Raw genomic sequence first — 26,573 nt, 5'->3', positions numbered from 1 at the left:
TTTCTATTAGAATCCAAGCCTCAGCAGGTGCAGGGCTGTTTGGCTTTATTTAAAAAACAAACCAACATCTTTCATTAGCATTAACCCAGCGGTGGCCCCCTGCCGTCACCTGAAAATCAGACGCCCACAGGTCACACCCTCGGCAGGCTCACAGTACAGGGTTACACCCTGGGCACCACCCCGGCCCAGGGCGGCCACACAGAAATACACTTCTCACTGCACAGATCTCCCTTAAAAAAAAAAAAGAAAAATCAAACAATCATCAGGTCAGAGAAGAATCACTTGCTCCTCCAGTGAAGAGGGTACACACTGGGTAGCCGAAGCCGGGTCCTCCTGGCTTCTCACAGTGGGGCGGGGGCCAGGACTCCTCAGGACCGTGTGACTACGGCCGGGACACTGCCGGTGGCCTCGCTCCCTGCTGAGGGCGGAAGGGATCCATCCCAGCGCCCATGGGTGGCGGCGAAGTGCTGGGAGCCCAACCTGTCATCAGCATCCCCAGAGCCCCCGCAGACTGAGATGCAAATAGCTCCAGGCCCACGCGGCTCCCCGTCTGCTGACGAGGGTGGCTCACTCCTGTTTCTTCTCTTCTTACTTTTTTCAGGGAGCAGAGTTCAGAGTAAGAGCTGGCAGTTCTGGAAACTTTTCTTGCTCTTCAGACAACTGTGACAATCATGGAGACCCGCTCCAGACACTTTCCACTGACTCGAAGGGGATGGGAAGGAGGGACCCTTCCTCTGGAGTGAGTGGCCCTCGGGCCCAGTCTGTGCACGGCTGGGCGAGGAGACCCTGGGCTCACAGCTGAGGAGACGGAGCTCCTCTCAGCACGTCACCTGGCCTGTAGCTCCTCTGACAAAGAGAATGGCATCTTCCCCTTCCCGGCCCTTCAGAGGGCCTCCTGCTGCCTTAGCGACCTGGGCCGCCTGCTGCTCCAGGGCCTGGAGATTACTGGGCCACCCTAGAGGCTGAACCCTTCAGTCTGGAGGAAACTACCGCTGCTAGAGATACAGGAGTAGCTCCAGAGCAGTGGACATCACGCTGGGGTAGGAGGGGATAATCTGAAATGCCGCCTAAGGGGAGCAAACACAGGAGAGGGGATTCCTGCTGACTGGGCTTAGCCCCAGGACAGAGCCGGGTGCAGCTGAATCACCAAAGGACAGGGCACACAGAGCACGTCCGGTTCTGAGGCCTGCTGTCCTTACCACAGACAGGTATTTAGGCGAGATTTTAGACCCCCAACCCTGCATCAAGCCCCCACCTAGTAAAAGTTCTGAGAAGCACTTCGTCCTAGGACCCCTTGAGGATTTCACCCCTAGGGCCCAGCCCTGGCCTCCCTGCCCTCCCCAGCCCAGCACAGTCACGGGTCTGGTGGTCTGGGCCACGCCGCCGAGCCGCAGAAGACAAGGACAAAGGGCTGCGTGTGCGCAGCAGCTCCGCCTCCTCGGGGGGTCTGGCTCCAGCCTCATCTGGTGATGCCTTGGTGAACAGATACAGCATCCTTGGGGGCGGGGTTGGGGGGGAGGCTGGCATGGGGAGTCCAGAGGACAGACGGAGTGGGGGCTGATGGGAGGTGCTGGCTGTGGTGTCCCTTCTCCAGAGGGGGAGGTGGGAACTGTCAGGGAGGGGCCGGCCTGTCATCTCAGCAGGCCCCCTGGGCGGCTCAGCAGGGCAAGCTCCAGCAGAGAGGGCCGTGTGGGAAGCTCGGGTTCAGCCTGTTTCCCTGGCAACCGGTCTCTTCCAAAGTCAAGGCTGGCGAGGATCCGTGTGGTGGGAGCCTGCAGATCTGCAGGGCAGCGGCTGTACCAGCCTGTGGGTGGGACGTGACTGGGAGGCAGGCCAGCGCACCGCCTCAGGTAGCGGAGGGACAGGCGGCGCCGGGGAGGCAGCGGCTGGGTTCCAGCAGGAGGGGGAGACCTGTTCAGTCCAGCTGGGGGACTTTGCTGTAACGCCCCTCTTTATCCCACTCTGGAGCGATCACAGAAGCTTCAGTGTTGGAATCGCAGCCCTGGGGAGCTCTGTGGTTTCTCACTCTTCCTCTCCCTGCACCCGTTTCCCCCTGAGCTGTGTTAACTGGATTTACTGAGGAGAACAGCCTTACTTAGGGAGATTTCTGAATAGGCTTCCATTCCAAGGGAGGGCGAGGCTTGCCCAGAGCGGCTTCAGAGGCAGGGCTGGAGGAGGCTGGCCGTGAGGGCCGGTGGGAGCAGCAGCAGGAGTGGGGAGACCCTGGAGGCCACGAGCGCTGAGGGATTAAACACAGGCGGTTAAGGCCTCCGAGTGCCGAGAGCCCTGTTTGTGGCCCGCTGGCACTCATGTGCAGGACTAGATGCAGAATACTTTTCAGCACTAAAGTCACCTCGGGCTCCCTCTGGCTACCCTGTTACAATTTTTCTTTCCCCTGGTTTCTTTACATATTCATTTCTTTCACAATTATACTACATGTATATTTATGCAGTTGCCTGAATCCTGTCTGGGTGACTATTTTTAGCATTTATAATCATTATCCAGGTCTGTCTGGGTTCCACAGCCAGTGTTTCAGACCCTCCCAGGACACTTCACCTTGATCGTCTGCAAAGACCCAGAGGGCCCTTCAGTTCACTCAAGGTTTTGGGTGAAAGGCTTAGAAAGCTGCCCGGGGAGTATGCCCACTCTTCCTCTGTGGAGTGCGAACCCACCTGTCCCACCCTACCTGTGTCTGAGCACTGCTGAGACAGCATCCCTTCCAGAGCTGCCACGTAGTCGGGGCCTAGCCAGTCATGGTAAGTAGTTTTCTCTCCCACAGGTACTGCCCGGAGGGTGGCATCCTTGAAAAGCAGGTCTTGGCCATGATAGTTGGAGGAGTCGAACATTTTGAACCCATTCTTATTGTGGTCATCTCCAAACAGGTCCTGGAAGCACACAGCAGACCTGCTTTGCATCTGGGCTCACAAAGGGTCACCCGGGTATCACTTGCCACTAACTGCTTTATACACCAAGCAGCAGGAAAAGTCAGATGCCAAGACTCTGCTTTGAAATCATAAGCTTGACAACTCATTGACCTCTGTTACCAAAGCAGATTTGGAGGAAGAGATGACCACAGCCACCACAGTAAGACAGCCATTCAGAAACATCACACCAAACCAGCTCTTGGATACAGAACTGAAGCCTGAGCCTCACAGGCAGAAGGACCCAGAAATGAGAGATGATGTAGTTGAGATTACTGAGGGGGTTGCTAAACCTGCTCAGCACTCCTCAACCTCTTCTACCAGGCTTTCTCACTCTTATCTTATCTTTTCCCCAAACCCAAATGATTTCATAAGAGAGCCTTTTGCTCTGTCACTAGCTCTAAGAAGGTACTAGGTGAGTTGAATACCCTTTACTAACCCACCCTCCTAGCACCCAAGAGATTCTTGCAGCAGCTGTTGTCTTCCCTTGCTGAGCGTCCTCGGGGTGAATGTGCTATGGCTCCCGCCCTGAGAGAGTCACTAAAGAGGCCAGAATGGATGTGAGACATTATGAATCCATGCAGGACATCAGGAGAACATGGACGAATGCTTATGTCAGCTTTTAAATACCAATCAAGGGGGAAAGAAAGAGTAAGGCGGTTATCGATCTTTCTGGGGGGACTCGAGGATCCTCTTGAGGATCTGATGAAAGTTCTCAGTCTTCTCCCCAGAAAAGGGCACATCTACACAGGGCTCTTCCACATCACTTCAGAGGGTTTGGGGACCCGTGGGGAAGCCCAGGGACCCAGAGACAAGAACTCCTGGGACAGAGGGACTCTGTGGGGAAGATGAGAGCAAACATCATTTCAAAGGTTACGAACTGGCCTGGAGAGCCAGCTGGCTCTGCGAGTCTGTGGCGCTTATGGGGGAAGGGAAAGGAGGTCAGTTTCAGTCTATGTCAGGTCGGGGGTGTGTAGAGGGGGAGGTTGGGAACCAAGGGCCCTGCTGTCAGACAGCCTGGGTTCAAATTTTAGGTGTGTTTTAGGTGTTTGTTTTTAGGCCAATAGGATTTGCTGATGCACGGGAAGTAGAGTGTGAGAGGAAGACAGGAGTCTGAGCTGACCCCTGAGGAGATGGAAAGGCTGAAGTTGCTATTCACTGAAGTGGGGAAGATGGAGGGAAAAAGGGGAGTCCAACTTTGATTTGTTCAGCTCAAGATGCCTGTTAGAAATTGAAATGTCAAGTAGGTAGTTGTTAAAGATGCAAGTTTGAGATTAAAGGGTGGGACTGAAGCAGGGCTGAGGATGTACACTTAGGAGTCATCAGTATATAGACTGTAGTTAATGACCTGTGGCTGGACGAGATCAATATGGGTGCAGGTGCCGACAGAGAAGAGGGCTTAGGATTGAACCCTAGGGCACTCCGGTGGTTACCAGCCAGGGAAACGAGGAAGAACCAGCAAAGGAGACGGGAAGGAGAGGCCAGAGAGGTAGGAGGAGAGCCAGGCAAGCGTGGGGCCCTGGGAACCAAGTGGGGGAACTGCGTCCAGGAAGAAGGTGAACTTCAGGAAGAGGGAGCTGCAGCCAATGCTGCTGAGAGGTCAGGGAGAGGCAGACTGAGAAACAGCCGTTCTATTCAGCAACATGGGTCACGGCGACCTTGACCAAGGCAGTTTCAGGGCCCTGGTGGGGCCTCTCCAGCGTAGTCTCCATCCTTAAGAGAGACCAGGAGAGGAGGAACAGATGACTCCAGAGTAGAGATGGCTCTTTGAAGGAGTTTTGCCGTAGAAGGGAGTGGGATTACGGCTACAAGGGGATGTGAGGCCAAAAGAGGGTTCATTTGTTTTTACGAGATGGTAGAAATAACAGCAAGTTTGTATGTTGGCGAGAATGGTCCAGCTGAGAAGGGAAAATTAATGATGTAGGTGACAGAGGGCACAGTGGTTGGAGGGAGGGCTTTGGCTAAGTGAAGATCACAGAATTCCCCTCAGGCTTCCTCAGTTTTTCCTGAAGCCTGCTCCAGGTAGACTGAGGCGACCCGGGGTCTTGGCTCCCCTCTGTCACCCTCCTCCCAGTGAGGCAGCCCCTGCCCTGGCTCACCTGGGCCTTGTCCAGCAGTCCATACACAGTGAAGATGTTGGTGTCCGGCCGGACCATGACGGCATGGGACGGTATCTGTGCCAGGTTGCAGGCTGCGAACTGGGTCACCTCGGCCCGGGCGCCATTGGGACACAGCAGCTCGTAGTCCTCTGACATGAGCTCAGCAGCCCAGGGCTCAGAATTGTGGCCTGAGGGGATGGAGCAGAGGCAGGGAGAGGAATAGAGAGAGGCTGCTCTCCTCGGGGATCCCCAAATCCTTGGCTGGAGAGGGGCGGTGATACCTGGCCAGCTCCCCAGCCCTCTCCATTCTTCAGTTGCTATGCTCTATTACCAGGGTGAGAGAACCCAGCTGGGCTAATAAGGTTACTCGTAGGGAATAGGAAGTATGCACTATGTAACTCTGCACTGTATGATCACTCCCATTTTACAGGTGGAGAAACTGAGGCTCTTAATCACTCCCCGGCAAAGAACTCCATCTGTGTGTTACAGGTCTCAGGGCGGGATGGGCTCCTCCCCTAAGAGCTGAAGTTCTCAAGCCAGAAGAGGTATAACATCAAGTATGGATCTGTAAGATGCAGTTTCAAAGGCCCCTCCTTGCAAAGAATCTCATCAGGTAGGTCTAGAATGGGTACCAGGAATCTGCATTTTAAACTAGCAACCCAGTAATTCTGATGCAGGTGGTTGGTCCGAAGGCTTCCTGACAAACACTACTCTTAGGAATCACATTATTTTTATGTCTTCCTGTATTTCCAGGAGGAACTCCAGGTGGGCTCATGAGCAGAGATAAAAGAATTTGAGTGGCCCTGGGAGGCGGTCGCCTCACTGCAGGTGAACGTCGCAAGGGCCCCGCCTCCTCCCCGGCCCTCAGCCCAGGACCACAGAGGGCACAGGCTGGGACCAGGCAGTGCTCACAGCTCCTGCAGGAGCACGCAGTTCTCTCCTCCTCGGGGATGATGCCCAGTGTTCTTGGTGGGAGGTTGGCAGGGGAGGGAGGGTATGGCAACAGGGCCTGGAATGCTTCCAGCTCTGTTGGGGCAACTGGTCTACAGCTTAGTGACTTTCATAGGCAGGGTGGGATCTGAGTTTTGAAATACTGACTGATGTCTTTTCCCTGCGTGTCTTGCTTTCCCTTCGCCAATGTCCTCCTCCCCTTCGGGCCTTCTGCCTTTCTGCCCTGAGTTCCCGGGAAGAGATGTGTTAGGACAGAGTGGAGAAGACTTAACCTCCAGTGTTTGGGATTTCAAAGCCTGGGGTGTAGGCAGGGTATATAGAAAATGCAAACAATAAAGTGTTGAAGGGAAACAGCTTTCAGTCTTCAAAATGGATAGATTCCCTGAGGAGGGAGAAGAGGATGGGGCAGGGGGGTGATGCACGGTCAAGGGCCTGCACCCCGATAGGACCTCAGGTGGGGGCTTAGGGGTCCTGGAGGAGTTCCTGAGCTCTTCTTCCCGGGTGGAGCCCAGGAAGGTGACTCCAGAGAAAAAAACCACCTGTATGATGTGAATGGGGGTGTGCCCTGCCTCACACGGCTTGGGGGCTGCAGAGTGATTTCCCTGCGCGTGGCATTGACCTGCTCAGGACCAAACACCAGATGCTGATGTGAACTGATAACCCTGGGGAGAGAGGCCCCTGCCACCTCTACCCACACACCTGGGTGCCACATAGACACCCAAGAATGGGTTCTCTCCAAATTGATTGAGTTTCTACCATTTCAGTGGAATGGGGATTTAGATGCCAGACAAATAAAGGCTGTCATGTGATCTGTGCATCTGGATACGTGGCCCGAGGTCTGCTCTTACCACTCGGCCGTTGGGGCTCCTGGGATCCCCAAGGGGCAGAGCCTTCTAGACTCAGTCTTTCCTGGCTGCCACTTGGCCCCCAGTCCCAGCACCATCTAGTGTCTGGATTCTGCTGGAGATGGGGAACAGCCCCGCCAGGATCTGGCCCTGCCGAGTCCCAGCACCATCACATACCATTCGTGTTGTCGAAGACAGTCGTGTGCTTAACGAAGGCAACGTCCCCTGCATTCTCAGCCAGGCATCTGCCACGCAAGAAGCCAAGACAGGTGTCGGCAGAAGGTCCCACCCCTGTGCCTGGCCCCAGGACCACCTCCCCACACCCCTCCCGGCCCGCCAGGTACCTGAAGGCGCCACTGTAGCCGTAGTACCTCTCCTGGCTGTTTCCCACACACTTGTTGTGGCCTTGCTCGTCTCCCACGCAGAGTGCGCACAGCGAGGACGGGTAGTTCTTGGGGTTGTTCACGGGCACACAGCTGGCACTGAAGAACTCACTCACCGCTGGGGCAGAGAGGAAGGGCTGTGCTGAGGGGCCAGCAGCAGAAAGGGCGGCCAGCGGGGAGATGGGTGGGCTGCTCCCCACACAGATCTGCCCACTGGCCCACCCCATGGCTCAAGGCCACCCATCTGCTCCAGTGCCCACCCAGCTCAGAATGGCGTGTCTCCTCCTGTGAGGATCACAGGGACAGGGGCATTGCAGAGGTTGTCTAGATACTGGCACCCCCAGTGACAACCCCTGGTAAGTGGCCGCACAGCCTTCCCTTGAACTCCCTCAGGGACGGGGAACTCGCTACCTCATAAACTCTTCTGTTCCAGTCAGAGCAACCGCCCAGCTGTCTAGGAGTGGGAACAGCCAGTTCTAACACCTTACATGTGCTTGTGTGGGTGGTTAGAAAAAAAATGTGTTTTTTTCCCCCGAGGTGCCAGCCAGGACAGAGGTGTGTGTGCAGCCAGCTTCCTCCTGCCTTTCCCTCACCAGGAATGCGCATGATTTAACACCCAGGGAGGGCCCTGCGTATGGCATATGGTGGGTGCCTGGTGAACGTGTCTTCTTCAGCACTTATACAGATGGCTGGCCACTTTCCAACAAGGTCCCCCAGATGCCCAGGGCGACAGCCCATGACTGGACGGTGGTACAGCCAGGCCCAGGGCCAATGCACTCACCCTGCTCCCCATGCCCACTGGAACTATTCCACTCTTGAGTGAGTAAGTGGGTAGGGGCACTGGCACCTTCAACAGAACCAGACACCACTGACTGTCTCAATTGTAGCCAAGAATATTCCCCAACCTTCCCAAGAGCAAGGGGCATGTCAAGGAGGAAGAGGACATCTCTCTGGGGCTGCCTTCTGTGGGGTCCTGCTGGGAGAGGACCCCAGCCCTCAGAGCTGGCCCTGACACCTGCCAACCCCAAAGAAGAGCTTGCACACCTGTGTGTCTCTAGAGGATGGTACCTGTGAGGACGTCACAGTCCCTGGGCCGGATGAAGCCCCTCTGCACAAGGGCGCCCACGGGGATGTCCCAGCCTGCAGGGCTGCCGAAGCCTGGGTGGCAGGAGCGCTTGCCCCGCAGCTCGTCCAGGGTGAAGGCATAGGAGCTGTTCCGCTTCACCACGGCCACCACGAAGTACGAGTTGCTCCTGTCCTCCGCTGGGGGAGGGGACACCAGTGAGGCTCCTCATCTAATGCTTAGTGGCCTCAGCTGAGCAAGAGTCAGGGCCGGATCCTGATGGGGCGCTTCCTCCCTCAAACCCGTTCCCTCTTGCTGCTCCTGACCTCAGAGCAGTGGTCCTGGCCCCATACGCCTCTACCCGCTGGTACTAGGCCCTGCTGCCTGGGCTCAGGAGTGCCCAGGCCAAGGGCCGGGTGGGTGTTCAGGGAGCACATCCAGCAGCGGGACCCCTGCGTGTCCCCTCACTGCTGAGAAGCAGCCCGTGGGGCTCCACTTTTCAGCATTCTGCGCACCCTCCAACAGTCCTCACCCAGAGGAATTTGTTTCTTTCCTTACACTCAGGTGGTATTTTCTCACCTCCTGGGAGAAAGGTGGGGGCATAGCTGAGGCTGCAGAAGCGCTTTCGCTAAGATGAGAGAGTTTTCACGTCCAAGTGGAGGACACCTGAGGTCACTAGACCTCAGCACAGAGCACCTGGGCCCTGGCCCAGGCCACTGGGAAGGTGTTCATAAGCCGACAGGAAGGAGGGTCCCAGGGCCACCTTCCGTGAGCCACGCGGTCTGGATGGAAGAGGCCAAGGAGGCTTTCTAGTTCAGGGCTTGGCAAATCACTCAGCCTGTTTTAGTGCAGCCTGAGTTGCAAGTTAAAAATAATTTTTATATTTTTAAAGGGTTGTTAAAAAGGAAAAAGAAGGAGAAGAGGAACATGCAGCAGAGTCTGTATGGGGCCTGCAGAGCCTGAAGTGTTTACTCTCTGACCCTTTACAGAAAGTTCTCCAAAGCCTGCCAGACTTCCAAACTTCCAGTGCCCGGGGCCAGAGTGGCTTGCCTGTGATAGACAGCAACTGGCCTGGGGAGAAAGGCTCTGATGAGTCGTTTTTATAAATATAAAAATATCCACCAGCTCCCAGCCGAGGCCAGGTGGCCGGCACCTGCACTCACGGGCATAGTGCTCCCCAGCTGCTGGAACCAGGCCATATATCTTCCCCGCTGTGTAAATGTCCTGGCCCTTCAGGGTCACAGCGTCGATCTGCCCAGCCTGCAGGGGGACAGAAAGAGTGGCCAGGCTAGAGTGGGCCCCAGGACAGCTCTGGGTGTCGGGATCTGACAGAGGTGCCAAGGCTGGGTCTCTCGGGGACTTTGGCCCCAGGCTCCCTTCCCCTGGGAATCCCATCTTGCCCTATCTGCCCCTTCCTCTCTTTGTGAAGATGGGCAGGCAAGAGAGGTGCTTGGAGGACCAGAGGCCTGAAACAAACCACCACCGGCATTCCCATTCATGGGTGTCTTTCAGTCTTTCAGCAAGTGTTTTCTGAGGGTCTCCCGTTGCCAGGCCCTGTCCTGAGCAGAACCTAGCACAGTGCCTGCTCTCACGCTCGGTGCGGGTCTCCCCACGGCTTGCCAGCCTCAGACACCCGCGGCACTGTACTGCAGCCCCAGCAGCTGGCCAAGGGCTGGCACACAGCACGAATGCGATACATATTTGTTCAAATGCGTATGTGAACGGATGAATGAGCCGGGTCTGAAAAGACGGAGTCTCAGGGTCTGTGGGAGGAGGCCCCAGGGTTGAGGAATCCAGCCCTGCCTCAGAAGCCGGCAGGAGAGGCCCAGGACCCTCCTCCCTCGGAAACCTCTAGAGCCCTCCAGGTCGTCTGCACCCCACCCCGCCTGTCCGTTCTGACGTCTCCGGACAGGCGGCTCCTCAGACCCTGCCAAGAGGTTCACTGATAACCAAGCCACACCCCCAGGGAGGAAGCTGGGGCCCGGGGACAGAGGGGACACCTGCACCCCGGGGAGGTGCCCGACGCTGTGCAGGGCCAGAGGCATGAGGTTACGACGATGGAATAACGGGCAGTGGCATTGACGTTTTGAGCCTGGAGGGTGCCTCTCTGGGGAACCCCTTTTGCTCCCACCCAGACCTTCTCCACAGTGGTGTGGTGCCGGGGAGGAATCCAGACCTTAACCCACAGCCCAGGGGCTGGGCCAGCTGACCCTTCCTTGCCGGCATCACTGCGGTCAGGCAGGAAATGGGTGTTAGGGCTACACCGGACATCACCTCTGAGAACCTTAGAAGTTAGAACTGAGGATCTCTGAGCCTTTGGCTGGGGTTCTCAGGGACTGTCCAGATCTACTCCTCTCTCCACAGGCCCCTGCGCAGCCCCTGGGCCCTCTGTGAGCTCAGGTGGAGAGAAGGATTGTGCCTGGAGACAGTTGCATCTCCCTGCATCTCTCCCTGCTCTGGTGCCCCTGGAACAGCTGCTCCTCTACAGGACAGCCTGCCTGGGATTAGAAAGAGTCCCCACCGCTAAGTCCCCCTTCCTTGATTCCCGCTGGGCTCCCCTCCCTCAGTGCCACATCCAGCTCTCATCAACCCCTGGGGATAGGGGCTACCCCCGCCCTTCAGCCGGGTGACCTGAGGCAAGTTACTTCCTCAGCCTCTCCCAGCCCCAGTCTCCACGTACGATAGTAATCGTATCCACCCCACAGTGTCGTCGTGAGGATTAAATGAGGAAACCCGCATGAAGGCTTAGCACAGTGCGAGGTACATAGGAAGTGCGTGCTTATGAGACTGTTAGTGTCACGATCCCGGGCCCTTGTCCTTCCTGCCCACTCGCCTCTTCTCAAGCCACGTGCTGCCTGGCTGGGGCAGGGTGGACGCACCTGAGGGGCTGTGACTTGGCCTGCACTCGGGGACCACCTTGAAAAGGGCTCCTCACCGTCAGGCCCCACCTAGTAGCTCTTGAAAAGCGGGAGGAAGTGAGTCCAGGAACCCGGGGTGGAGGAGAGCCCTGTAGGACTTCATCCCTGACTGCAGGGCCTCGGGCGCGTCTCCCACTCCTGGTCTCAGTCTCCAGTCAGAGAAGCGAAGCAGGACAGAGCTGAATGGGCTTTCAGAGACAGGCCTGTGCTTCTAACTACAGGCGGCAGGCACGTTAACGAAGGCTTAGTCAGTTTAATGGGGACTAGGATAGACTAGCCCAGAGACTATCAGTGCACATTGTACTTAGTAAAGGTAAGTACTGTTTGGCTTCACATCTCTCTATAGGGGATACATAGTTTTACATGTTTATATCTGAAAGCACAGTTTTTGTGTACCAGACTGTGATTGATGGGTTGCAGTTTAATAAATGAAGAGCCAAGGCCACCCCGTATTGTGCACAAGGGGAAACTGAGACTCAGAAAGGGGAAGGGGCTTGCCCAAGGCCACAGGGTCATGAGTGCCAAGCTGAGCCGGTCTCACGGTCCTTCTGCCCCTGCCCACTTGCTCACTGGGGGGGAGCCCCCCTCTGTCCCGCCCCCCAGGTGGGGTGGCTGTTTCCTGCGGCCACTTCCTCTTCCCCCTTCTCTGTGGCGTTGTCACAGGAGACTTTCTTCTCCTCCCCAGGCTGCCCTGTGTCCTCCAGACCAGGTGGGACAGAGGGAGGGCCGGGAAGGACCGCCCATCCCACCCTCCCCGAGTGTTACAGCCCCCCGGCAGCAGGGCTCGCCGAATCCCGGGGCCGAGGGAGCCAGACCCGTCACCGGGCTCTCCCCCCTCCTTGCGCCCAGCCCCGCGGGGGGCTCTCCCGCGAGGGGGCGTTACCCGCGGGGGCGCGCTGGTGTCCGCCAGGGGGGCCGGCCCGCCTCTCCCACGGCGCGACCGCTCTCCACTGCCCACCCACCTGGCCCGCTCTGCCCCTCTCGACACGGCTCCCACCTGGATCCGTTCCATGCAGTGCTGGGGGGACTCGGCGGACACACACTGGATCTCCGGCTTGAGCCTCTGCCGGCTGAAGGCCACAGCCATGTCTCCACACTTCTGGATCTCGGGCGTGGACAGCACACACCAGCGCAGGTAGTGGGGCAGCCCTGTGTGGGTGTGGGCGTGTGGTCACGCTGGCCTGCCTCGGGGCTGGCCCCCAGCAGGAGGAGCCTAGAGTCAGACCCAAGGGAAATTCTGGCTCTTCCCCTGGTTAGCTACAAGGGGTAAGTTATTTCACCATCTAATCCTGTTTCCTTACCCAGAAAGGGGACCACCGAACCTCTTTCAAGGGGCTGTGAGGATGCTTGAGGCAGATCATGGCTGTCGTGTATACAGCTCAGGCCTGGCATACCATCTCCCTGGCTGTAGGTGGTGGATACGTGGGGGCGGGGGATAGATGCAAAAGCCATTTGTAGACTACTTTAAGGGTCTAGGAGAGAGACAGTGCCAGAGCCAGGGCCGTGGCCACGTGGTGAGGGGGAGTGAGGCACGGTGGAGGGAGAATGACAGGACTTGACACATTCTGTATGGAGGGGCAAGGAGACCCTTCGGGTCTGGACCCCACCCCCTGGAGCAGGTGGGGTTTCCAGGGTACAGCAGGCCATGCGACTCCAGAGTCTTCTTCCCCTACCCCCAGAGGCAGGAAGGTGGAAGTAACAGGTTCCCATCGAGGCCAAGAGACACACACACACCTTCTGGGGTGAGTGTCCTCCTTTGGCCACCTCTCCAGAAGGCCTGGCTACGCCTGCGGTCAGGCGAGGGCCGACAGGAGAAGAGACAGCTGGACTTACGGTTGGGGTCACAGAGGAGACCCTTCATGGCATGCAGGTACTCGCGGCCCAGCCACGCCTCATAGGTCTGTGTGGCAATGGGCACCAGCTCGGAGGTAGAGTCTTTGAACAGCAGGTTCTTCTGGCCGTAGGCCTCAGAGCTGAACATCTGGAAGCTGCTGCCCTCGTGGCTGAACAGGCGCTGTGTGTCAAGGGGTCGGGGTGTGGGCTGGTGAGCAGCGGCAGGGGCGAACCCTTTCCTCCCAGTTCAGCCACCACTTCCTTCTTCCTGGGCTCTCAGGCCAGGCGCCCACTCTGAGGACCAGGGGGCGCACCACCTCCCTCCTTGCCCTGTGCTCCCCCGGTGCATTCTGCCTTCTCCTACTCAGCCGGTTGAACGCGTGGCTCGTGGCCCAGGTGTGCGACGATACTCGGCACAAGCAGTGGGGCTGAGCATCGGCGATATGGATGAACAAGACTAACTAGGGCTGGTGTGGCCCACGGGCAGAAACTTGCTGCTCCCGTAGGCAGCGGTTTCAGCAAAACATTATTCACCACGCTTAATGAATGGTATACTTTGACATTTATTGGTTTTGTCATTTTGTTTATTTGCTCATATGTTCTGATTTTGGTTTTAAGAGCCACAAATACCAGGAACTTTCTCTGAGGGGTGCCTGAGCCCCCTGGTCTCCCCACTCTGGCCAGCCCTCCTCGCTGCCAGCTGGCCCAGTTGGTCCCTTCTTCACTCTGAGCTGGCCTGAGGTCGAACGCCCCAGAGGTCTGGCTCCCCAGCTGGGGTCTGTCCCAGGGCAGGGCCTCGGGGTCCTGGCCCTCCGAGTCTGGCTGGCCCAGCCCCAGGATGGCTCTGAGCTCCAACCCCGGTGAGAGACGAGAAGGTCCGGCATCGCCCTAAGAAACTGTGTGGGGCGCCCTGAACTCACCTGGCCTTCGTTGAGCAGCCGGAAGATGAGACCCCCATCTGTGTCGGCCCGGACCACCACGGCATGAGCAGGCACCCGAGCCAGGTGGCATCGCCTCCATTCAGTGACATCAGCCCGGCTGCCATCCCGGCACAGCAGCTCGAAGTTCTGTGACAGCAGCGGCTGGCCCCAGGAGGGCAGGGTTTTCCCTGGGAAGATGGGAAGCCTGTGGTGAGCCAACTCCTGTCCTGGGTGGGGCTTGGTGGGGACATCAGGGAGGGCCTTTGAGAGGGAGTCTGGGGAGAGCTTAAGGGCTTCATGGCCACAGACCCACAGTGAAAAGAAACCCTTACGGGAGGTGAGAACCAGAGCCACACCAAGAAGTGAGAACCCAGAACCACACCAGGAGGTGAGACCAGAACTTAGAATGAAGAGGAGCTTGGTGGCTGCACCGCACAAAACCAGGTGTCTCTGTGGACTGTGTCTATTCACTTACCTTTTTTATGTGTCACCAATTTCTAGTAATAAAATGGATTTGAGATCTCTGACAATAACACAATATATATAAACAGAACTGTTCATTAAAGGTAAAAAGAGTAAGAAAGTAAGAGAAGCTTAGGATGAGAGAGAGAAATGTGTCAGGAGTTCACCACTGCCGTCTGGCACTAAACTTAGCCCTGAGCAGAGGGCAGGGGACGGGGGCGCCATGGTGGAAACAAACCCCGAAAGAATTCACCAGAACCGTGGCCCAGACAGAAGAGGGTAAATTCCCAAAGCTTCAGCCACAACTCCAGCTATTAATACTTTGGTATTTTTCCTCCATGTCCTTTTTTCTATTCTATTTTCTAACTATTTTAAATATGGTTAAGGACATACATGATAGGCAGTTTTGCATCCGACTTATTTAAAAATATTTTTCCACATTACTGGAAGCTTTCCATAAAACTCATTTATAAGAGTGACTATCAACACCAAATAGGAATATTAAGAAGACGAATTTCAAGGATTGTAAGTCATGCAATAACACATACCACCGATGGCCCTACACAACAATATTTTAATGACTTTTAAATTTTAAAATGAGTAGGAAAAACCTCTGCTAGAAAATAGGAGGGAAAAAGATAAATTTGTGGGGTCATGAACACTCTATTCACTATTTAAAAATAAACCAGAAAACCAAGAAAGTAATAGTTTGGAAAAGTCCATAAAGGTCATTTTTAATGACTGCATGGTAATTTATAGCACTCTCAACAATTACTCAGTGTCATTCTCTCCCCACTCCCCAACTTTCCTCTATTTATAAACTGCTGCAAAACCTTTGCAATAGAGCTCCAAGGGATCATTTGGCCTTCCCTCCAGACAAATGCATCATTTAGGTATTTTGATCTGCCACTCCTGTTTTTCTTCACTAGGGACAATTAAAACCATATTACTTCACTACTTTGAACATTTATGTCAATTCCAGTCTTTTCCTCTTACCAACCTTTTTGCCTGAAGACAACTCTTTAAAAAATTACTTCCTTAGGTTTCCTTAGACTATCCTCAACATTTTAAAAGAGATGGGTTTAACCCAATACACCCCTAATTCTTTCTCCATCTTCCAAATTCTCGTTTGCTTGACTCATCATAGGATCGTCCTGCTCTGAAGACAATCCGGTCTCCTTTTTCAGATCAATTTTTTCTCAAATCTGGTTCATGTTGTTTGCCTTCATGAATGTCAGACTACATGATGGACCTTCTGATTTAAAAGGAAAGATTAACAAAAAAAAAAGAGATAATGATTCTTTAAAAAAGACAATGATCAGAGCTTCCCTGGTGGCGCAGTGGTTGAGAGTCCGCCTGCCGATACAGGGGACAAGGGTTCGTGCCCCGGTCTGGGAAGATCCCACATGCCGTGGAGTGGCTGGGCCCGTGAGCCATGGCCGCTGGGCCTGCGCGTCCGGAGCCTGTGCTCCGCAACGGGAGAGGCCGCAGCAGTGAGAGGCCCGCGTACCGCAAAAAGAAAAAAAGGCAATGATCAGACATTATGGAACAGGCAAAACTGTAGAGACAAAAGTCTGACTGGTGGGCATCAGGGAGGAGGTTGGAAGGGATTGACCAGAAAGGGGTATGAAGGAACTTTTGGGGTGAAAGGTCTGCCACAGTCACTATCTTGATTGTGGTGGTGGTTATACAACAGTATGTTTTTGGCAAAACTCATAGAACAGTACTTCAAAAAGGGTGCATTTTGCTTATGTAAATTATACCTCAATTAAAAAAAAAACTAGAAGATTCTTAGGCAAATCCAAATTAGGCTACATTCTATGAAATAACCGGCCTGACTCTTCAAAAATGTCCATGTCAATAAAAACAAAGATTGAGAAACTGTTCGAAGTTAAAGGAAACTAAAGCAACTTAAAAGCTAAATACCATGTGTGATCAAAGATCAGGCCCTGGCCTGAAAAAATTGCTACGAAGGACAGAATTGGGACAGTTAGTGAATCTGGAACATGGACTGTAGCTTAAATATTGTGTCTGTGTTACATTTCCTGAATTTGGTAACCGCACTGTGGTGAGGTCCACATCACCTTGCTCTTAGGAGACGTACTAAAGTATTAAAGGGTGTGATGTGGGCAAACATATTCTCAGGTGGTTCGGAAAGACACACACGTACAGAAAGAATGATCAGTTCCACGTGGCAAATGCTCAAAGCTGGAATCTGGATAAAGAATAAATGCGGGTTCTTTGAATTATTCTTGCAACTTTTCTAAAGCTCAATTATTTCAAAATCTAAAAATTTTAAAATGACAATGGTATAATGGATCGACACCTAACACCAACCCATCTTTTAACAAGTCCTCGTCCAGGGATAAGGGATGGCTTCTTCAGGAAAAGGAACAAAGGCTGGAAGGGACAGTAGATGACAGCTAGTGCAGAGGTTTGCAAACTTTTTTTCTTCAAAAGCAGAATCTTCACACGGAAACGGAACCCAAGGCCAGAAACGTATCAGAGCGGGGCAGAGCAGCTCAGCCGGTTCCCTTGCCCGCAGAGCAGCTGAGCTCCATGGGTGAGCCCCACCTCTTTCTTTCTGTCAGGGAGGGTTATGGGCCCTGAGATTCGCGGCTGGGGGCAGCCTCTCCACTCACCGTCTGTGTTCTCCAGCACCGTGCTGTGCTTCACAAAGGCCACGTCCCCCGCCCCTTCTGCCAGGCACCTGTGCAGGTGGAACCAATGAGCTGCCATCCTCCACCTCGGGAGGTCTGGCCTGGGCGTGGGGTTGGGGTCATGGCGGGCACGGGTTTCACAGTCATGCTGTCCTGGGTCCCAGTTCCCCAGTTTGTTGGCTGTGTGGTTCTGGCAAGTTGTGGAGCCCTCCTAGCCTCTATCGCCTGTAAAGTGGGGATGAGAAAGTGGCTCCCGTAGGGAGAGACCCTTTAGAATCCGTATAGATCCTGTACAGCTGAGCTTGGGGCCCGAAAGGAGCAGGTGATCATAAGGCAGCTGCTTGGTCAGCAGCCTGAACACTCAGGATGTGTTGAAGATGACTCCCGAGGTCATACCAAAAACCCTGAGTGGAAGGGACAAGGATTTTGTGGATCCCCTATCTGTCACTGCCCAGGGACGGAGGCAGGTCAGGGCCTACTAGGCAAAGGGGCTGCCTGGGTCCCTACAGCCAGCAAACAAGCAGGGACTGGACTGGGGGGATGACACCAGGAGAGATGGGGTGGTGAGAGTTCTCTGGCTTGGAGGACCAAGAACTGTTTTTCTCTCTGTGCCCCAAACTGCATTTCCCTTACTGCACCCTGGGGCATGGGGCCCCAGCAGGCTCTCGGGTTCCAGGTGGAAACACTATGGCCAGGGCCATCAGAGGGACCTGGGAGACTCCCATGCCAGCCCCCATCGAGTGTTTCCTCCTTTGTGGACAGATGGAAGTGCACCACAAGCAGTTAGAGACTCTCTTGTCTCCATGGAGGGCTGCTCTAAAGTGCCAACCTGAACAGGGGCAGAGAGAGGCCAGCCCTGAGCAGCAAGCCTCGCGGGTCCCCCCCATGCTCCCCCACTCCAGCATCCTCCCTCCAGGTCTCAGACACCAGAACGGGGACCTGGGAGCAGCCAAAGGCTGTTTGGGCCATTTTCTTCTCTCTGAGCCCTTACTTCTCTAAATATACCAAACATGTTGATTTTATGAGCAAATCCCACCTGGCATATACCAGTTTGAGGTTTTTAAACTAACCAGGCACATGGACTATATAAAGGGTGCTTTGATGAGAGGCAGCTGACATCGCCACTCCCCCAGGGGCCCTCCCTGGGCCGAGGTGTTTTTCCCCTGCGCTTGTGGCCCCGTCCCAGCCCCTCTTACCGGAAGGCCCCGCTGTAGTCGTAGTATCTCTCCAGGGGGCTCTTGTCACACACCCCTTCCCCAGCGGTGTTGCCCCGGCAGAGTCGACAGAGGGACTCTGAGTAACTGGTCTCTCCTGCCCCGGGGACGCAGCTGCCCCCAAAGTAGTCGCTGACAGCTGTGGGGAAGAGACAGAAGGGGTCAGTCACACAGCATCAGACCCTGCCCCACCCTCCAGGGAGTGCTCAGGCCACTCGGGTTGGAGTCAGGAAGGCTGGGCTCCCCAACTCCCCAGGCTTCAGTCTGAGCAAAACCGCAGCGCTGGATCTGCTCAGTGGTTCCCAGACGGGGGCCACAAAAGTGTGGGCGTCGGAGAGTGACTACTGCTATTTAAAAATGGCTCAGGGGATCAAACGTTTACCCCCAAATGGCCACACAGGACAACTATCAACCAGATAGTGTTCTCATCGAGGGTTTCATTTCAGAAGGAGTTATGTGTAATCAGTGAAAGTAGGGAAATAAATGATTACTTAAAGAGTATAATTAATTTTATAGACTACACTTCTCAAAACACAGGGAGGGGAGGGAAACAGCAGAGAAGGAGGCCTGGCTGGGGACAAATTCAGGATCTGCAGGATTCTGGGGCCCTTGCCAGCACCCAGGCCCCGAGTCCACCCTCCTGGCAAATATTTATCCTGTGCCCAAGGACCCCCTAGTGCCACGTAGGGTGAGCCAGTTGCATTGTGCTCGGCTAAACCAAGCTCTTCCGGGGCAGGTTCCTTCCTTGGTCTTTCTGCATCCTCGCAGGGGAGTGGACATTTAATAAATGTGCCAAATGACTGGTAAACCTCCCACAGCTGGGCGCCGTCTGAGAGGACATGGCTTCCAGGCCCTTGTGCGCGGTGCTGTACGGGGGGAGAGCATCCACGTGTATGTGTGTGTGCAGGTGGGGGCAGCATGCATGTGTGTAGTGTGTGGGTCTGTGCCTGCACGGATGGGTGTGCCCACGTACGCGTGCACGTATGCACACGTGTATGTGCGTGTGTGGGTTTGTGTGTGTGTGTATGCATCACGTGAGTGTGCACCACAGTGACCGGGAGGGAGGGAAGCTGAGCTCATGATAACAGCAGGTCCCTGCAGTGAGCACAGCCCCTGTGCCGTGCATTCTGCAAAGATGTTGTGGAGATTACCCCAGTCCTCCCAACGCCACAGCATTGGAGTAAGTGTTAATTTCCCCATTTTACAGGTGAGGACACTGAAGTTCAGTGTGTAGAGTGATCTTTCTGAGGGGAGGTCATGCTGAGCCGGGGTGTCAACTCACATGTGCCCACAGCAAAGTCTGGGCTCTGAAAGACCGGGTGCTTGCCTATGTGCGGAGCAAACCAGGAAGCAGCACACTCAGGAACGAGGGGTTTGGGGACGCCTGAAACTCTCCTCAAGGGGTGGTGTGGTCCCAAGAGGGCAGTTTGAGAAGGTGGTCATGTGTCAGGGGCCACCTCAGACTGACACAGCTGGGTGGCCAGCGGGTGGCCACGAAAAGAGGCCCAAAGCATGGGCCTCTGTCCAGGTCACCAGAACCAGGGCCCTGGGCTCCCAGCCAGGTCCCCTCAGCACCTCCTGCCCTCACTCAACTTTCACGGGGCACATGCTGTTCGCAGGACGGCCCTCTTCTCACCACCTGCGAGTCAATGGTGGGTCTCTGATTAGCCACTTGTGAGTTTCTGGGCGCAGGTCCGCAGCTTGCTTGGGTCCTGAAAAAATACGGCTTCTGACCCTGTAAAGCTAAGGACACATTCGTGGCCATGGCAACCATGTCTACACCAGGTGAGAGGTGCTCCTGGGCGATTCGCCGCCTCCCGTGGGGTGGGCCTGCAGGGCCTGTGCTTGGCTGTGCTGGGGGCCCCGGGAGGAGTGAGCGAGTGTTGAGTGCCTGGAGGAGCCAGCCAGGCAGAAATGTAAGTGGGGGCAGCAGCAGGCCGGCCAGCGGACAGGAGGGAGTGATGCCGTCGATGAGGGGTCCGGGGAGGCCCAGGGGAGGTGGCTGTGCTGCCCCTTAAAGGAGGCGCAGTGAAGTTGAGCCCGGAGGGAGGCTGTCCCACGAGGGGAAATGCAGAGCCCCTGCGGGAGAAGCCGCTGGCGGTCAAGCCCTCACCTTTGAGCACGTCGCAGCCCATCACCGAGAGGCGGCCACTCTCCACCAGGTAGCCCACGGGCACGTTCCAGCCCACCGTCCGGTTGATGCCCGTGTGGCAGGACGTCACGCCTTTCAGGGTGTTGATAGTCACGGGGGAGCCTCTCTTCACCACAGCCACGGCATAATAGGAGGTACCGACCTCTAGGAGGAGGGGAGAGGAGAGGAGTGAGGGTGGGAAGGAGGCTGGGACCCTGCCCGGGAAGGCTGTGGGAGAAGGGTGCGAGGGTGTGCACGGATACATGTGTGCATGCATGCACATATGTGGATGTGCACGTGCGTGTGTGCATGGCATTCCAGTACCAAGAGAGCAAGTGGGTGCAATCCACGTGTTGTATCACAAGACCCCGCCCCCTCCAGCCTCTGCGTTAGCTATTATCTTGAGATGTTAATTCATTCATTAATTTCCCCCTTGTCCTTCCCGAGCCAGCTGGCACTCAGCTGGGTCTACGTTTGCACACATCAAGGGAGCTCTGTAGCCAGACCAAAAGCAGAAGTAGCCTGCAAGTCTTTCGTCTTCCAGAAGTCTAGCCCCTTAGGAGAACTTAGAGGATGTGAGGGGATGGTATCACATTATGGGAAGAAGAGTGGTTGGGAGCAGGGCAGGGATTTCCCTCAGATTAGAAAAAGTGATTTCTCAGCGCTGGGCCAGGGACGCAGGGGTAGAGATAGAGAGAGACAGACACTCAGACACTCACACACACACAGAGAAGGAGAGAGACATGAACGATTTGGTCCCAAATCACTCAAGACCCGAATGGGGTGCATGTCGGTGGGCCAGGGTCTACAGCCTTGCAAAAGATTCCCCTGGGCCAGAGGTTGCCTGGAAGAGGCCATTCAGACAAGACAGGGATGACTCCGCTATGGGACTGATGACCAGAGGGCATCCATCACACACAGGCATGTACACGACTGCCCGGGGGTGGTCCGATGCCCATGATCATAATGAAGCTGAGTTCTAGAAAACCAAGCCAGTGTTATTTCTTGCACCCCTGAGCCTGGCCCCTGTCAACCTAAGCAGCCTGTCTGGTCCCACCCTCTGACTCCCCACTCTCTTTCTAGTTTCTTGAACTCACCAAGCTCTTTTCTACTTGGGACACTTTTCAGGGTGCAACTTTTTTTTTTTTTTTTTTTTTGCAGTATGCGAGCCTCTCACTGTTGTGGCCTCTCCCCTTGCGGAGCACAGGCTCCGGACGTGCAGGCTCAGCGGCCATGGCTCACGGGCCCAGCCACTCCACGGCATGGGGGATCTTCCCGGACTGGGGCACGAACCCGTGTCCCCTGCAACGGCAGGTGGACTCTCAACCACTGCGCCACCAGGGAAGCCCCAGAGTGCAACTTTAATGTCACTTCTCCAGACAAGCCCTCCCGTCTGCTCTGTCTTAGCCGGTCTTCCACGGCCCTTATCTTCTCCCTCACGGCCCTTCCTTCCTTCACAGCACCCAGCACATTTGTAACTACAGTTTTTGGTGCTTATTTACTATGTGACTCTTGCTCTTGGAGGGCAGGAATGGGTTCTCTTGCTAACTGCTCTGTGCTTATGCCTGGCATGTAGTAGCTGCTCAATGAATGTGCTGAATTAATTAAAAAGGAAGAGCTGTGTTTGGGGCCCACGAGGCAGGGCTGTTTCTGGTCATTGAGTGGAAAGCCTGGCTGGTTTGCAGGGTTGGACTGTGTCCTGTGTCATCTGACAGTCATCAATTCAACAGGTGACCAAGTGAGGCCCTGTGCTGGGTACCAGGCACCAGGGGTATACAAGGACGAAGACCAGGCTTGCCTCAGGGGACTCGCTGTGGTGAGGACAAAAAAAACAGACAGAGGGGAAAGGACCTTGTGGAGTGAGTCAGTGCTCTGGAAAGCAGGAAAGAGAGGCCCTCTGCAGGGGTGGGAGGGCTCAGGGGAGCTCTTTGGAGGTGACAGCTGAGCTGGGCTGTGGCAGACGCTATGCACTGGACAGGTAGAGGCGAGGGGTGGGTCTCCAAAGGGCAGGCTGTGCCAGAGGCATGTCTGGTGTGAGTGCAGGGCTGGGGCAAAGAAATGCATATTTCTGAGCACACACCATGTGTCAGGTACACACAGACTGGCTCATTTAATCCATGTGACACAGCAGGGACCACTATCCTGATTTTATGGTCAAGGAAGTGGAAGTTGTTCAAGGTCACACAAAATGACAGGAAGGGGCAGAACTGGGATTCCTTCTTGGTCTATGGGGCTCTGCAGCTCCTAGTCACCACTTCCTGTCTGGCCCCATCCCCACTCCACGCTGCATCTGACAGAGGGTACTGGAGAGTGCGGGGAGCTGGGCATCACTGATGCCTCGTTCACCTGGCAATCATGCCCCGCACTACTCCAGGCATGGGGTAGCCCCTCAGTAAGAGCTTGTGGGTGACGGTTAGGGGGCTGCTGGGCTCCCCACGAGGAAGAACAAACTCAGGTCAGCCCTTCGTGTCTCTGGCACCCCCATCTCTGGGGACAGGACTACTGACCAGCTAGGGGGCTGCAGGGTCGGGCCGGGCCCAGCAAGGACATACTGCTGAGTGAGCTCCTCTCTCCTTCCAGCCCCCTCCCACCTGGCCCTCTGACCTTGATCATACACCTCGCCCACCACGGGCTTCAGGCCGTGCTCCTTCCCCGCCTCGTAAATGGCTCCTCCGTCCAGAGTGATGGCGTCAGCTTCCCGGGCCTGCTGGGAACAGGTGGGTCAGTGCAGCCTGGCCCCAGGGGCACTCAGCCAGGAGCTCAGGGACACCTGCTCAGGGCCCTTGAAAAGCCCTGGAGGTCCACGTGGTCCTCCTCATCTGGCCTGGGAGCACTGTCTCGACTCAGCCTCTCAGGCCCCTCCCTGCCAGGGCCTAGGTGTCTCCGCCGACCAGGACCAAGGGCTCACCTTGTTTTTATAATTACGTTATTTAAAAAATATTAACGCTATAGGACTACGCATAGTTAAAAATCAGATAGCACAAAATGAAAAGTAGTGAAAAGTGAGCCTCCCTCACTTTCTTGTTTCTCAACCCCCTGCCTCTGCTACTCTCCTGTTTCTCGGGTTTTCTCTCTAAGATGCAGATCGAATCCTACACATATCCTCTTCAATGGTTTCCTTTTTGTTTTAAAACACAAATGGGGTCCACGGGTAAAATGATACTTCAACATAATTGGTTTCCACCCTCACGGTGGAGCCTGGCCCAAGCCCTTGGCCACATGGACTGTGACTGGATTAGCTCTGGGGGCGCACCAGGGGCTAAACTGGAATGAAAACCCAGGTCCCCTTGTGTTTGCCCCTGATGCTTCTCTCCACACCTTGTCCTGTACTGAAGTCCTGCCTCTTGAGTCCGTGCCAGTTAGCAGATCTCCTGCCCCTCAGAACAGCTCTCCCACCCACCATGCACCCACCCAGGACTGCTGGCCCTGTCCCTCCTGCCCCAGAAAACACACAAGCCCAGTTCTGGAAAACTCCAAGGAGGAGTGAGTAACTGCCATGGGCCACGGAGGGGTCTGCTGTCTGGGCTCCCCTGGGTGGGGCGGGTCATGTCCCCCATGTAGAGGGGCTCTGTGCAGGGAAACTGCCTCTCAGACACCTTTCACCACCGGTGCCCTGAGCAGGGCCCTCCCTGGGCCTCCCAGAGCCTGGGCAGGAAACAAGCTGGCCCTTGTTGCGGGGGAAACTCAGGAGATCCTATCGACCGGGCCCTGGCGGTGGGGAGGACTCCGGAGCCTTTCCCGGTGAATGAGGCTATTGTGCGCTCCCTCCTGAGTCAGAGCCCTCTCGTCTGTGCAGAGCGGAAGGGAGAGGACTCACCGTGATGAGCTGGATGCAGTGGTCAGCCGAGGTGCCCTGGACACACAGGAGGGAGGGCTGGATGCTGGCTTGCTGGAAGGCCTTGCTCATGTCACTGCACTTCTGCTGCTCCGGGTCTGAGATGGTGCACCATCGCACCTCCATCCCTCCGAGTGCTGGGGACGGGGTGGGGGGGATGGGGGCAAGAACAGTGAGGCCCGGCTCCTGCAGCCCCAGCCCATGTGTCCCATCAGCATGTATAGCCAGTCCTGTGCCTCAACCCTGCCCTCTCACTGTGGGGTACTGGGGCACAAAGAGGCGTCACAGGTTGGGAGGGGGCCGGGCTCACTGGCAAAGCTGTGCGTGGGCCATGCACTCCCTGCACTTGCCCAGCGAGGCTCAGAGCCGGGCCCTTTGCATAGGCCAGGGAGGGTTTCCCTAGGTAGCAGCTGGGCTTCCCCCACCCGCCCCTCCCTGGCCTGGAGCACAGCCTGGTGGGTGGAAGGAGCACTAGCTGTTTCCTGCCCCTCTTGGGTCTGTGTGTCTCCAGCAAGAGGGTGCTGGACTGGGTTTTCTCACTCAGTGGTCCCTGGGCCCTCATGAACTGGGACTTGAGACTGGGAAGTGGTTGTGGCTGCCCTCGAGGAGCCTTGCACCCTTTGGAGCATCTGTGATTATGCCCCCTGCAGACCTACCCTCTGTGGGCACAGTGCCAGGCCCCTGACAAGGGGAGGGTGAGGAGTCAGCAGGCTGGGTTCAAGTTCCTGCTCCTCCAGCTGGCGACTTCAGGTAACCTATTTGACCTCTCTGAGCCTGTTTTGTCATCTGAGAAAGCAGATGAGGAAACCACCTTCTGCGTTGTAAGTAAACCTCTGTAGAGCCAGGACACAAGGTCCTCAGTAGACTGCCTCTTAGGCCCCTCCTCCTGATGGGGACCCTCTTGGGTCCGGTGATCTGGGGATCCTGGGGGCCCAGCAGACGTGGTGCCCAGCTCCCTGAGGTTGCTGCCTTTGCAGACCCGAGCTCCTCCACCACTCACCCTCCCAGCCAGCCCTGCCAGGGATGCCTGTGCTCCTGGGGAGCCTGAGGCTTTGGGTCCATTTCCACCCTCCAGGGACCCTCTCAAGGCAGCCTGTGCTTTCCATCCCCACCCCAAGGGTCAAGACTGCCGGTTCTTCCACAGCCTTCCCTTGGCCCCCTCCACCTCCCCTGGCTCCGGGTGGCCCCCTGGAATGTGGGGGTGCCCTCGCCCTCTCCAGTGCTCCAAGGCTGCACCCTGGTAGGCCTAGCAACTGCCGGGCCCGGACCGGGGTGGCAGGTCCATTTTTTGTACTGGCGAGGTCAGAGTGGTGGCTTGAAGCCATCCTTTCAGCAGCCTCCTCCCGCGATCCCCGCGGGCCTCTCCCGGAGGTCCGGCTTCACGTCTCAGCGTCCGGGACCGTGACTGCCTTGGGAGCGGCCCGTGCTGACGCGAGGAGTCCCGGTCTGCGCCTCCCACCCCCCACCCATGCAGGGCGCCCTGGAGCCCTCTCCTGGGCAGTATCTCTCTCCTCCTCCCCTCCGAATCTTCTCCCGCCTCCCTCCTCACGGGGCTCAGGAGAAGTAGAGCCGTTCTGGCTCCCAAACCCTCCTTGGGCTTCCTCGCCCATCAAGAGCATTCACCCTCCGGACCTCCCCCCCAACCCGACACTCCAGGGCTCTCCCCTCCACGCCTCTGCCCGCGCCTCTCCTTCCTCCAAGAAGCCCTCCAGACATCCTGGTCTGCCCGGGTCAGTGCTCGTTCCCTCCCCCGTCCTTCTTCGCGCCTCGCGCCTTTCTAGCCTTCCCCCTTTCCTGGGAGACAAAGGTTCAGGACACTTTTTCCAGCCCGCGGGACCCTCCTGGGTGGGTGGGTGGGTGTGTGTGTGTCTGGAGAACTCCAGGACCCCCGGCCCAGCTCCTACTCCCAGGGCCGGGCGGCGGGGTCTCACCAGTGCGCAGAGCCAGGATGAGCCACAGAGCCACGCTGGGGCCCCGCATGGCGCAGTCTAGAGCTAGCTGGGGCTGGGTTTGGCGCGGGTTTTGTCTAGGTGTGGGTCCAAGTGGGTCAACAGCAGCCGGAGCTTTCTTCCTCCTTCTTCCCTGGCACGGGCCTTCAGCTCCTTAAGTGCGGCCGGGGTGTGCCTTGGCGGTGTCCACGCCCCTAACGTGCACCCGCCCACCCCCGACTGGACACCTGGGCGCTGACCGGACTGGCCTTACGCCTCTCTTTGGCGCCCCCTGCTGGAGTCTGTGCCGGTGCAGGGGCTGAGGCTAACCGCAGGCCTCTCTTGATCCCCATGCTCCTAGGCCTGGACACACACGCTCAGCTGTTTCTGAGAGTAAGGTATCTGCTGCC

The 26,573-nt window shown here is 56.3% G+C and overlaps 1 protein-coding gene across 1 annotated transcript; it reads right to left on the bottom strand.

Annotated features, from left to right (window-relative positions):
- Positions 1-26,337, bottom strand: MELTF (melanotransferrin). Its single transcript, XM_033855654.2, has 16 exons — positions 26,167-26,337; positions 24,218-24,372; positions 23,005-23,104; positions 20,383-20,565; positions 18,252-18,408; positions 17,038-17,105; positions 13,934-14,121; positions 13,014-13,194; positions 12,178-12,329; positions 9,426-9,522; positions 8,268-8,462; positions 7,161-7,317; positions 6,994-7,061; positions 5,021-5,208; positions 2,687-2,885; positions 1-2,239 (listed from the first exon to the last, which is right to left on the bottom strand). Exons 1-16 carry the CDS (start codon positions 26,213-26,215, stop codon positions 2,157-2,159), a joined length of 2,220 nt encoding a protein of 739 aa, XP_033711545.1. The 5' UTR covers positions 26,216-26,337; the 3' UTR covers positions 1-2,156.
- Positions 26,338-26,573: the final 236 nt, after the last annotated feature.

This window comes from Tursiops truncatus, chromosome 4, assembly GCF_011762595.2.
Source record: "Tursiops truncatus isolate mTurTru1 chromosome 4, mTurTru1.mat.Y, whole genome shotgun sequence".
In the NCBI taxonomy this organism is placed as follows: domain Eukaryota; kingdom Metazoa; phylum Chordata; class Mammalia; order Artiodactyla; family Delphinidae; genus Tursiops; species Tursiops truncatus.
The sequence above is the reverse complement of the archived record's forward strand: the minus strand, read 5'-3'. Positions and strand labels throughout refer to the sequence as shown.

What these genes read in the sequence shown, in the direction of transcription:
- MELTF (XM_033855654.2), bottom strand. Translation starts at nt 26,215, where the DNA reads ATGCGGGGCCCCAGCGTGGCTCTGTGGCTCATCCTGGCTCTGCGCACT. An exon ending in CATCCTGGCTCTGCGCACTG is followed by an intron (nt 24,373 to 26,166) that starts GTGAGACCCCGC and finishes CCCCGTCCCCAG; the next exon opens with CACTCGGAGGGATGGAGGTG. An exon ending in GGACTGTGACGTCCTCACAG is followed by an intron (nt 7,318 to 8,267) that starts GTACCATCCTCT and finishes TCTCTGCCCCAG; the next exon opens with CGGTGAGTGAGTTCTTCAGT.